At 33.3% G+C, this 12,417-nt stretch overlaps 5 protein-coding genes across 5 annotated transcripts; 2 read left to right on the forward strand and 3 right to left on the reverse strand.

Annotated features, from left to right (window-relative positions):
- Positions 1-72: 72 nt before the first annotated feature.
- On the reverse strand, positions 73-3,072 carry ASCRUDRAFT_78768 (histone methyltransferase SET2; the record flags this gene model as incomplete). Its single annotated transcript, XM_020194288.1, has 3 exons — positions 73-1,268; positions 1,503-2,745; positions 2,767-3,072. The coding sequence occupies 3 exons, from the start codon at positions 3,070-3,072 to the stop codon at positions 73-75; spliced, it is 2,745 nt and encodes a 914-aa protein (XP_020050043.1).
- Positions 3,073-3,507: 435 nt separating this feature from the next.
- CBK1 (serine/threonine protein kinase CBK1) lies at positions 3,508-5,323 on the forward strand. Its single transcript, XM_020192330.1, has one exon. The coding sequence runs from the start codon at positions 3,644-3,646 to the stop codon at positions 5,282-5,284; it is 1,641 nt and encodes a 546-aa protein (XP_020050044.1). The 5' UTR covers positions 3,508-3,643; the 3' UTR covers positions 5,285-5,323.
- Positions 5,324-6,152: 829 nt separating this feature from the next.
- Positions 6,153-7,346, reverse strand: LEU5 (coenzyme A transporter; the record flags this gene model as incomplete). The annotated part of the gene is made up of 1 exon (XM_020191191.1): positions 6,153-7,346. One exon carries the CDS (start codon positions 7,344-7,346, stop codon positions 6,153-6,155), a length of 1,194 nt encoding a protein of 397 aa, XP_020050045.1.
- Positions 7,347-7,955: 609 nt separating this feature from the next.
- ASCRUDRAFT_67813 (syntaxin) lies at positions 7,956-8,951 on the reverse strand (the record flags this gene model as incomplete). The annotated part of the gene is made up of 1 exon (XM_020191431.1): positions 7,956-8,951. The coding sequence occupies one exon, from the start codon at positions 8,949-8,951 to the stop codon at positions 7,956-7,958; it is 996 nt and encodes a 331-aa protein (XP_020050046.1).
- Positions 8,952-9,363: 412 nt separating this feature from the next.
- Positions 9,364-9,788, forward strand: ASCRUDRAFT_73535 (uncharacterized protein). The gene has a single exon (XM_020192331.1). The coding sequence runs from the start codon at positions 9,419-9,421 to the stop codon at positions 9,581-9,583; it is 165 nt and encodes a 54-aa protein (XP_020050047.1). The 5' UTR covers positions 9,364-9,418; the 3' UTR covers positions 9,584-9,788.
- The last annotated feature ends 2,629 nt before the right edge of the window (positions 9,789-12,417 follow it).

Below are 12,417 nucleotides of genomic sequence, written 5' to 3' on the forward strand. Positions count from 1 at the left end.
AGACAAAATAAAATGCAGATGGAAATAAAAACAAAAATATAAAGATCGTGGTTGTAACAACTTGATAACTGATTAGCTGGAAAATCTTTTGACAGATCCTTCACCAATTTCAGATCTTTTTCTTTTGTGACTTCCATTCTGCCCAGGATCTGTTAATATTCCATGCCCGTTGTGGGGAGTATTATCTGCTGTAATAGATTCCATTAGAGCAGTTTGGCGAATGTTATAGGTTTTATTACCATTAATTTTATTTGCCCCATTTGTTTTCTGATGACTTTTAGCAGAGTGTTTCTCATCATATTTTTTCAAAAATTTGTTCATGTACCCCTCCACAAACACCTTGACTTTCTCCCTCTTTCCACTGCTTAACTCATGGACAACATCATCATCAGAGTGTCTCTTTAATTCTTTATCTACCAATATTTCGACAATATCTTTTGCACAATTCTTTAAGTTTGCATGTCCAATCACTTTTTCATGTTTTTTAATCATATTTGGCACATATTTTGCAAAAAGTGATTTCCATTTATATTCCAATGGATTTTTTTTTCTACTGCTGTTATTGTTATTGAGTGAAGACAATAACGATGAAGTTCCTCCGCCGCTGAGATTCTCTTGATTTGGAGTATTTCTTCGACTATTTGATCCTGATCTCTGTTCGTATCCATTAGTTTTACTAATGTGTCTTTTACTGTTATGACTCCTATGACCCTTGTGGTTTCCATTTTGATTTTCAGAATTCAGGCTTGATTTAGTTCTCGCCTGTAATGCTCGAAGCTTAGATCTTTGACGTTCAATCTCTTTTAATTCTCTTTCTTTTTGATCCTGTTCTTCCTTTTGCTGTTTTATTCTTAACAACTCATTCTCTTTTGCCTCTTGAAATACCTTTTCAATTTTTTCTTTTTCTTCTTTCTCTTTAGCTTTTAATTTCAAGTCCTTTTGGTATTGTTCTAATTGAAATAGCCTAACTTGTTTTTCAAAAAACTTTTGTTTTTCAAATTCAGATTTTTTAAATCTTTTCTCCTTTTGAATAGTTTTCAATTTCAAATCGGACACCCCTCTTTTTTTAAGTTCCTCTTCTTTCCTTCTTGTTGCAACAAATTCATTATATTTATTTATATCTGGTCTTGTGGTGCTCTCTTCTCCAGTAATTGAATTTTTAAAATATATGGAGCCGTTTTCTTTTTTAATTCCCCATTCCCAATTTTCCGGTAATCTTAATCCATCATGCATAGTATAATCATCTTTAAACTTCTGCCGATAATTTTCTTCATTAACATTGGTATTATCGTTACTGTTATCATTGTTGTTTTTATTATCGTTATTATCGTTATTATTATCATTATTATTAGTGTTGGTATTATTATTGATATTATTATTATTATTATTATTATTATTATTATTATTATTATTATTATTATTATTATTATTATTATTATTATTAGTAGTAGTAGTAGTAGTAGTAGTAGTAGTATTAGTGTTATTAATACTACTACTACTACTGATAGTATCATTGTAATTACTATCATTTTCTTTTTTTTGAATTCTAAAAGCAATTTCTAAATTATCCCAATCTTTTAATAATTTAGAGCCCAATTCTTTGATATTTTTATCCTTGGTATGTTCAATGACCGATTTAACAATTTCTTCTACATTTGAGCTTACAATTTTATTTTTAGTTATTCTTGGCCATTTTAAAAAGATTTTCAAGATTAATTCTGATATTGTGTCTGATTCCTTTTTCAAAATTGAGCCTAATGTTTTATAACCATGTAGTCTAATGATTGTATAATCAATTTCCTGTTTTTCAGTATTATATAATCTTTCTAATAGTTTAAGTGTAATAATCTCATTTTGTGACTGAATTAAACCTGATATAATTTTAGGAACAGATTCTTTGTTATTTAGAGGTTTAATTTCAATTGAATTTAGGAAATTGTTGTAAATATTTTCACCTTCTTTGATGAGATGTTTGTTATCCTTGTACCATTCTCTCTGGTCATCATTTGAAATATTTAAGGCTTCAACGATATTTTGAGGCAATAAGGACATTGCATCAGTTTGAGTTTTACCGCCAATAAAACCTGAGCAGTTTGGTTCATTGCAATAACAAGGTTGAGGATTTGCACCATATCTATCTACATTATAATCAAAAGTGATTTCCTCACCTTTGTAAATTTTTCTTTTTGAGAAAATCCCCATTCTTAATTTTGACCCAACAACCCATTTGTCAACGTAAGCATTGGGATTGCAAGAATGGTTAACAAATCTCCCAAGACCACCTTTTATGGTTGCATCAATAAACTGATTTTTTTGTAACATCATGAAATAAAAATGTCTGAAATTTCTTCGGTCATAATCTAGCATTTTTTTTTTAAAAGTGTTTAAATCAATCACTTCACCAATATATTCATAAATAAAAGTATTTGGATTAATATTGCCATTTGCTCTAACACCAAAGCCCTTTTTTTCTGTTTGGAAAATGGAGATATCAGAGTATTGTTTCCTTTGGAATCTTTGGTTTGCACATTGAGGACCACAACGTAAACAATTAGATGAACATTCAATAGAGGTTAATCTGTTGATACAATCACTATCTTCACCACAGGGTAGGACGTTGTCAGCAGTGTCGTGGGCATCACAATCACAGGACATATCATCCTGCCCACTGAGCCCCAACGAAGTGTTTTTATAAGTGCACTGCTGTAATAAAGTAAAGGTCTTTAAGGCCTCATCAGTCTTATCCTGATATTTTATATAGGAAACGAGGCCGTTTTCTGTGTGAACAGTTTCATGAAGATAATCATTAGTCTTATCGTTAAGATTGGCGTTATTGGATAGCAGATCAGTCAGCTCAGACTTCAACCTCAGGATCTTGAACCGAGCAAAGCTGATGTTGTTGTTTATACTGGGGTTTGGGGTTGCACTGAGATGGTTGTTATTGGCCGTATTGTTGAAACTCAGCTTGATGTTATGGTCGATGGTATCAGACAAGATTTCCTTGCTGGAGTATCTGTCCTTGGTAGAAGGTGGTAATTGGGTGGTGGGCTTTCTCGTAAGACGCTTTGCCATTTTGCAGTTATTAATGGAGTGCAGTCGTCGACAAGTGATAAAAACAAGAGAGGATTTCAGTTGGCTAACAAAAATTTTAATACACTACCATTTTGAATACCATCATTTTTCACATATTGGCCGAAATACTCACAAAACGGGCAGAAGTGAGCCGGAAATGAGTCGGAAATTTACAGGAGATTCACAGGAATGACAACAGTCCCGGTTAGAACAGACCCCTCTACTCCAGGGTCTTGCTGCACTTGTCACGCGGGAACACGTGATTGTTCGCTGGCCACAGCTGGCGAACATAACGCGTGACCGCACTCATCGTTTGCGAACACCAGCTCCTGTGGGAAGTCGTGCTGAACACGGCTGGGCCATATATTGAAAGCAGCTAACAATTGCAATGCTTTACAAGTTACCATCGCCCAATTTAACCACTTAAAACTTATGGTAAAATTTTCTGATTTGCTGAAAATTCATTCAATCTTTTGTTAAATGCTAGCTTGATCTTCTCTGCACTGTCCTCACTCCTTCAGCTACTCTCCTCTACCTCTCTTTATCCTTTGTCTCGTTTTTATGCTCCAACATGAATAATTACTCCTCTGAATCCACCTTGGCTGCTAATACCGCTATGAACGCAGCAATAGGTGCTTCATCTAACAACACCAGCACCATCTCAGCTTCCAACAGCAGCAACTCCAGTTCTTCTACCTCAAATAATCCCAGTAGCAAAAGCAAATACGTCTATTTTGTTAGGAAAACTGACAACATTCCCAAGAACACTTTAGAAAAAGCTGCCTCCACCAAGTTGAAAATTGAAGACTTCTACAAGAAATCTGTCCAACACGCTATAGAAAGAAATAAAAGAAAAATAGCCTTGGAAAATGAGTTTCTAAACGACATTTCTGTTGCAAAAAAAAATAGAGAAGCAAAGCTATTACTAAACAAGGAGACTCAATTTATCAGATTAAGAAGAACCAAACTAACGCTAAACGATTTCAGAACCATCAAAGTCATTGGAAAGGGTGCCTTTGGTGAAGTCAGATTGGTTCAAAAAATTGATACTGGAAAAGTCTATGCAATGAAAACTTTATTGAAATCTGAAATGTCTAAAAAAGACCAACTAGCCCATGTTAAAGCTGAAAGAGATGTCTTGGCCGGAACTGATTCTGAATGGATTGTCTCTTTAGTATACTCTTTCCAAGATTTTCAATATCTTTATCTTATAATGGAATTTTTACCTGGTGGTGATTTAATGACCATGTTGATTCGATGGGATGTCTTTACTGAAGACATTACCAGATTTTATATGGCTGAATGTGTCTTAGCAATAGAAGTCATCCACAAATTAGGCTACATCCATAGAGATATCAAGCCTGATAACATTCTTATAGATATTAAGGGACATATCAAATTATCCGATTTTGGTCTAGCAACTGGTTTCCACAAGACCCATGATTCAAACTATTATAAAAAACTATTAGGAGGAATTGTACCTGAAAATGCTAATATAAATACCAATACAAATATAAATTCTCAGAACACTAACTTTTTATCTCCATCAAATACAAACTCGAGAAATTCCGTAATGGTTGATGCAATCCATTTGACAATGAAAGAGCAAATGCAAACTTGGAGAAAATCCAGAAGATTAATGGCCTACTCAACCGTTGGAACTCCTGATTATATAGCTCCTGAGATTTTCATTCATGAAGGTTATGGACAGGAATGTGATTGGTGGTCACTCGGAGCAATTATGTATGAATGCTTAGTAGGATGGCCTCCTTTTTGTTCAGGTACACCTCATGAGACTTATAGAAAAATTTTGCATTGGAAAGAAACATTACAAATACCTGAAGATGTTCATTTATCTCCAGAAGCCGAAGATTTAATTTTCAAATTATTAACCAACTCTGAGAACAGATTGGGTAGACATAATGGTGCACTTGATATCAAATCTCATCCATTTTTCAGAGGCGTTAATTGGAAGACAATTAGACAAATTAAAGCACCTTTTATTCCCAAATTATCGAGTATTACAGATACAAGATTCTTCCCAACTGATGATTTGGAAAATGTTCCAGATAGTCCATATTTAACAGCAGCTGCTGAACAAAGAGAGCAAAATAAACAAAATGGTGGCGATAGAAACGATATCAAAAATGAATTACCATTTATTGGCTATACATTTTCAAGATTTGATAAACTTGCAAGAAATGCTCTATAGAAATGTTCTATAGATATGACTATTAATGTTATTATTTTTATTAAGATCAGTTTGTTTTTTTTTTGTTTTTTTTTTCTGAAAATTTGTATAAAAAAATTTATAAAATTACAAAATTTATAAAATTAAACTTTGTTATTGTTGATGTCAAAAAAAAAAATAATAATAAAAACAATAAACAAAACCCCTGTTGCTTATGTTATAACAAGAAAAAGAAATTACTACTATTTAGTTTATTTTACCTTATTTTAGTTTATTTTAGTTTATATGATTTTATTTTTCCAGATATTTTTAGTGTTCTGAATTTTTCCTTTTTCGTTTTTTTTTTGTTGTGTTTTAATTTTAAAATTTCTTTTTTGTGTTTATGTTTTTATTATTATTATCATTATTATTTTTATTTATTTTTATTTTTATTTTTATTTTTTAGTTGCTCTTCGATTGAATTCGAATAGATTTTTCAGTTCTATTTATTGATAATTGACAAGTATTGTTTTTTGATAATATCAGTTGTCGATGATTTGAATATATAATTACATTTTATAGTAAATGAATATTGTCAAGTTTGAAAAAAAAAGTATCTATCTATAGTTTAACCAATAAAAAAAAGGATAAAAAAAAATAAAATTAAAACTTGAACTAAAAAAGAAGTCAAAGCGATTAAAAAAAAGAAAAGAGGAAAAGAAAGGAAAGAAAAAGAAAAAAAAAGGCACTTTAAATAAGTCCGAGAGTGTTTAGTTGTTGTTTTGTTTTTGTTGTTAGTAGTAAGATTTTTTATAATATAAATATGAGAGTAGAGATAAAATATGCAACAAAGAATTAATAAATGAGAATTGAGAATTAAACAAAAAAAAAGAAATATAGAAAAGGTGTTTTAAAGACCAAAAAACATTTTACACTTTTCATATACTAAGAAAGAACAGGCAACCATGGGAGTTACTTTTAGATAACCAATGGATAAACCGACATAGAAGCCTTTTATACCAGATCCGTGCCATATTAATTTAGCAGTTTGCTTTATGGTCATGAACTCACCATTTGAAGTAGTTATGGCACCTACTTGCATTCTTCTTCTGATAACTTCTAGAGGATAAGCAGCGGTTTGAGAAGCCAAACCAGCCAACCCACCTGCTAACAATTGAGCCCAACTTTTCAAGGGTTTCTTTTCATAATGGGGATAGATTAGTTTTTCTTCTTCGATTTTGTTTTCTATATTCTTCATGACGGGATTTTGAACAGTATAAGGAGCAAAAAGATGGGATCTAAAGATGTCATGGCATAAATCATAAGTCCAGAAAGACACACCAGCGTAGGGAATCATACCAAGAATAGTTGGGGTAAAACCTCTGTAAAAATTTGACAAGCAAGCCAATTGATTTGGTAAAATGACATTGAATAATTTTAAAAAGGGATTGTGAGATGTGGCTAGAGGAGGGTGTTCTTTTAGGATTAGTTTTACTGTTGAAATTAATCTGTGGTTATTTTTGAAGCCGATCTGATTTAATTGATTTATGGGGTCGATTTGATTTTGAGAAGGATTGTAATGAATTTTTTTTGTTTCAAAGGCCAAACGGACTCTTAATAAATCCAAAGGATAAGTAGCAAAAACACTTATCATTCCACTTAGAGAGCCACTTAGTAATCTTCTAATGTTTGTTTCGTAGTTATCATTTGGAATAAGGATATTTCTAATTTGTTCGTAAAAAACCCATTTAATGGCAGCATAGGGAAAGATTCTTAATAAAGTGGCAGAATGGCCCTGAAAGAAGCCTATGAGGCCATCGTTAAAGTAGATTTTATTTGAAGCTTTAAATAAACCGAAAAAAGAGCCAGAAAACTGTTTATATTCAGGGTTTGCAGTCTGGAATAAAATTTTGACACGATCTAAAGGAGCTATAATGGTTTTGGCACAGGAACCAGATATTCCACCAGCTATAGCAGTTTTATAGACATACTCTAGCGAATTTTTGTCTTTTATTTTGTTTGTCTTACTGAGTTTAGTCTTTATTATATCATTTTGGGTTAAATTTGAGGGATTAACTGGTGTTGAAGGTATTAGGTCAGACATGGAAAGTTGGTAGGAAAACGTTGGGCAATATGAGAGAATATTTCTTTTTATTTATAACATTTAGAGAGAAGAGGAAGCAAAAAAAAAGAAAAGAAGAGAAGAAAAAAGTCTGCAAAACAAAACAAGAAGAAAAAAGAAGAAAGAAGAAAGAAAAAGAGCAGGTTTTTGATAGTAATCTGATTATATCTTCAGTCTCTGAAAGCCCTTCACAGCTATCAGTGTCTTTCCTCTGATCTTCTCAGTGCTGCTCCAAAACGCTCGCAGATGAGCAACCCAGAAATTTGCACATGATCTGATTCGGCCCTCGCCCGCGTCGTGTTTTTGTCCTGTTTTTCTCCCGCTCAGGAGCGCGCCTCCGCCGCTTTGAAGGAGCCGTCGTGAGCTGGCCAATCAGTGCGCGCAGTTTGGTCAGGAGGTCATTGCTCGCCCGCTCACCGCCCCACTGTGGTTGGACAGCTGCCCCGCGGATATCTGCAGATAAACACCCGGACCCGGAACCGTGGCCGCAGCACGGCGGACGACAGTATGAGCGGTGTTTTGCCTCAGGGAACGGTCTGCGGTTCGAGTCGTGAGCAGAGACTTTAGAAATTCAGCTATTCAAATTCAGATTCAGAATATGAGCAAGAGAAGAAGAAGCACAATAATGAGCATCAAGATCAAGACCCACTGGCCATTTTCCTTGAGCTTCCTGGAAAAGCGTCTAAGGTTGTTTCGTGCCTTACTGAGTCTTCGTTGCGAGTTGTCCATGAGGCTCTCCACGTCGTTCAAGATCACCAACTGCGAGTCCAATTCGTCGTTGATTGTCAAACCAAGCTCTCGTTGTCTTCTCACAGACTCTGCTAAAGAGTCCAATCTGTCATCCTGAACCGTTAGCAATTGTTGCTGTTGTGCAAAGAGTTGGTGGTTGGCGATGCTGCCGAAACCTTCAGAGCTGGTTGAACTGTCTAGGCTGGCGGTGCTTGAGGAGTCTGTGAATAGTTCATTGTCATTGTTATTATAATTGTCATTATCGCCACTATTACGGTTATCATTAGTGCCACTAGTACTGGTATCAATGTTTCTGCTGTAATTATCCTTATAGATGCCCTTTGCTGGTGAGTCTTTATATGGCTGATTAAATGTTACTGGATCATCTTCAATCAAATTGTCTTTGAATCGAACGCTTTTCTTTTTCAGTATATTTTGAACGATTGGCAATTCCTTTTTATCAAAAAGGTAATCATTTAAATTTATAAGTGAATCCAAATTTTCCAAATTATTATTATTACTATTATTACTATTATTATTATCACTAGTTTGTTTGATTAATGTTTTTATTATTAAATTGTAATCAAATACTTTTGCATAAAACTCTTCTTTTAATTGATTTAAATTTTGATAATTACTATTGTTATTACTACTGCTGTTAACATTTGTATATGATATAATTAGATTATTTTCAAATGTTCTTAAATTTATTAATATCTTATTCAATATCGATATCAAGTCATTATTATCGTTTAGTGACGGACTGATATTCAATTTTTTAATATTATTTCTTTCTTCGATTATGATATTACATTCTTCAATTAATAGCGTTATTTGTGATAGTTGTAGATTAGTCATTATAAGCAAATGTGAACGCAAATGTATATGTGTATTATCAATGATACTCTGGGAATTATCTATACGTTATTGATTAACATTGAATGGCTACTATCTTATTACTTGATAAGTAGTTATCCTTTTGATGCTGTCTAAAAAGATTAGAAAAAGGAGAGTTGCCAAATTTAGATCCAAAACCCACCTTCAACTGCCAACTTTGCAGCTTCTTCCACTAAAACGGAAAAACAAGCACGCGCACCAAATCCGTCATAAAGGTTTCTCTTCCAATCACATGATTACTGTCACATGACTGTTTGTCTCGCGTGACTGATGTGGTTGCACGTGTATATATGGTCACATGCCTTTATGGGTTCAATTCCCAACATGAATTCAGAGTATTGAGTTTGTATTAGAATGATGCTGTTAATGAAATACTTGGTAGTGTAGTTTCAATTTCAATTGCATGTTTAGCAAGTGGTTCAATTACCATGTCCATCGCTATTTTAATTCTTATTTCATTACTTTTTAATGATTTTGTTTTCATTGCGAGTAGTCATCGCTATTCACAATCCTCATTACGGTCATTTATTATTCCTCAACATCAGCAAATACCAAGTACATTTTATACTATTCGTAAAGTATTTACTATCTAGTATTGGTATTAAACAAAAAAAGAAATCTATACGATTCTTTGTCTTTTTGGGTGATAATTTATACCCATTACTATTGTGCTATTTTGCCCTTGCATTTATAACCACTTGATGAAAATTTACAAAATTGAAATGTAATTGGAATTCAACTAAAATGCAAGGAAATGGTGATTTCATCTTTAAATTTATATAAATTATTTTACATGTGTCTTAGATTTAATTTAATTTGAAAAAACCGATTATAGAAAACTACAGAAAATTAGAGAAAATTAGAGAAAATCAAATAAAATCAAATCAAATAAAATAAAATTAAAGAAAATCAAAGAAAATCACATTCATTTCTCTTATAAACGAAAAATGAAAACAGTTATTTATTTCTATCCATTTATACGCTAAAGGAATTTATGCTTTAAAAGTGCTATTAAGTGTTATTGTATATCAGATATAATGGATATCTTTTATTACTAATAACTTTCCAAATCCATTTTTTTTTAGTCAGTCCAAAAGTTTTCACATTTCACAAAATCAGCTTACCTTCGCTAAATATCACATATACATTGTATGAAAAAAAATAAAAGTAAAAATAATAAAAATGGTAGGCAATTTACAATGGTAGTTTAGTTTATTTTTTAGAGAATTTTGTGTTAGATTACTTTTGAGTGTACTATGATGATAATTGATTGAAATAATTGATTGAAATAATTGATTGATCATACCCTTTGATTCATATTTCCTCTACTTAACTAAAATATATGGCCTTTTTTTAATTTCAAGTAGTTGTTGTCAATACAAATGTATATCTCTTGTCCCTCTGAAATTGAAACTAATTACATATATGTGTAAATAGAGGAGTTTGCGCTCTGAGTAAAAATCAGGCTGATAAGTAACCGCCCTTAGATTAATGTGAGCAAAATGAATAACAGATTTCCCTACATTGATATTGAAATCAATAAAGGTCGATACATGGGAGTTACGGAACAATACTGAGCTAAAACAATAAGTATTTGCAAAGGATTAAATATGTGTTAAAACGATTAGGAAGTTAATAAGAGTGGATTAAGTAGTTTTTCTGGATGGTTGAATTTCCATACTCACATTGAAAGAGACACTGAGATACTAAGACAGTGACCGGTATTTCTTAGTGTACATGACGCCGAACACTAAACCCTGTTGGAAGTTTCAGCATAAAGTTTTGCATAAAACAGGCAGTTGGAGCACCACAGATTTACAAATTGACGAAAAATATCAAAGGAAATGAAAAAATGCTAAAGATAAAAACAATTTGATATTAGGTAATTGATGGTGCTTGATCGTGATTAATAGTAATTAATGGTATGTAGTATTAGCCGTTCATTAGCCATATGCTGTCACTACAACAGGCGGATAAATGTAACCACATACTGTTTTATAGAGATGAAAACGTTGAATTTACACTCGAATGAATCGCAATGATTTCAAATTGGGCAACAAAATCCAACTCTTTGACAATTGAGAGACTTGGAAGTTGTCTTAACATCAGAAACACAAAAAAAATTGCAAAACAATATAAGAAAAAAGGCGAGAACTTGTTCTGATAAAAAAACCAGGCTAACGGAACTTGTTTTGCGGTGAAATACACAACCACTCAATAATATAAATTATTTCAAGCAAATGGTGGGCACGATAACCTGAATTGATTCTAATAGAACAGAACCGATAAGATCATAGGACGATTTGATTATAATATTGAAAATTGTCAATTAATATTTTAACTGCATTCATCTAGAACAAACTTGACACTTTATCTGTTAGCAGCGGAAAAATGCCAACTGGTCAGCTGACTGTTTTAAAAAACCAAAATATATTTGCACTAAATCAAAAATTGCGCATTGATATACCAGTCTCACCCCTCTAAGAGAGTAGTTTTTCAATCTGCTGTGCAATGCAAGTGCAATGCAAGTGCAGTTACACCCGTGGTGTACTCGGTTTTAAATCCTTAGCCGCTTTCCGCAGCAAGGGATTGCTTCCAAGACCAAGGGATTAAAACCTGGTGCCCACCCCGCCAAACAGGGCCCTTCAGCAAGAACAGCTGTTCTGAGGCTCAGAAGCAGCCGCGCTGGCCCCGTGGAAACCAGTCTGAGAGCACTGTTTGTACAACACAAACAAAGTCACGGCCGATCAGCGGCAGACAGACAGTTGCATGTCAGACAATTTGGATTAAGGTTTGACTAATGCTGTACTTACATGGTACTCACATTGTGTTCAGATCCAATTAAGAGAGAGCCAAGACTGGGTGAGTATTTCTCTGATCCTGCTAAGAATCAATTAAGTCTGCATTTAAGACCTAATAGAGCAAGCAAACTCTAACTCTAATGGCACCGCTCCAACTGTAAAGCCTTTAAGAAAAACTACCTCTGGCAAATTCTCCTTACAAAGTGATCTTTTCGGCTTAGAACGTCAATCTTTTTGAGACTTATAGTGTTTCTTCTGTCTGTTCAAAACCGATTAAAACTGCGCTGTTTCTTCTGCCTTCTCACGATCCTTTAAAAGAATAGCTGCTCATGGACTTGTTCTGTCTTTTCTTCTTGCTTTGCTCTATTTCTCTAGCTTTTAATCATATCTCTTAACTCGCTTCCTTCCCAAGATTCTCATTTCGCAACTTCAAAACTCCAAAACTCCAAAGCTTCAGATAAAACTTCACATTTGCACTTCACTCAATAAAATTATACCGATATATATCACAACATCCATCCTATTGTTTTAGCCCTTAATCATTTTACTAATCTGTTAACAAACTCTTGGGCTTTGAGCTAATTTTTGCTCTAATTTTACATATCACTTTGAATCCTTTTAACTCC

This window comes from Ascoidea rubescens, assembly GCF_001661345.1.
Source record: "Ascoidea rubescens DSM 1968 unplaced genomic scaffold ASCRUscaffold_1, whole genome shotgun sequence".
NCBI lineage: Eukaryota > Fungi > Ascomycota > Saccharomycetes > Ascoideales > Ascoideaceae > Ascoidea > Ascoidea rubescens.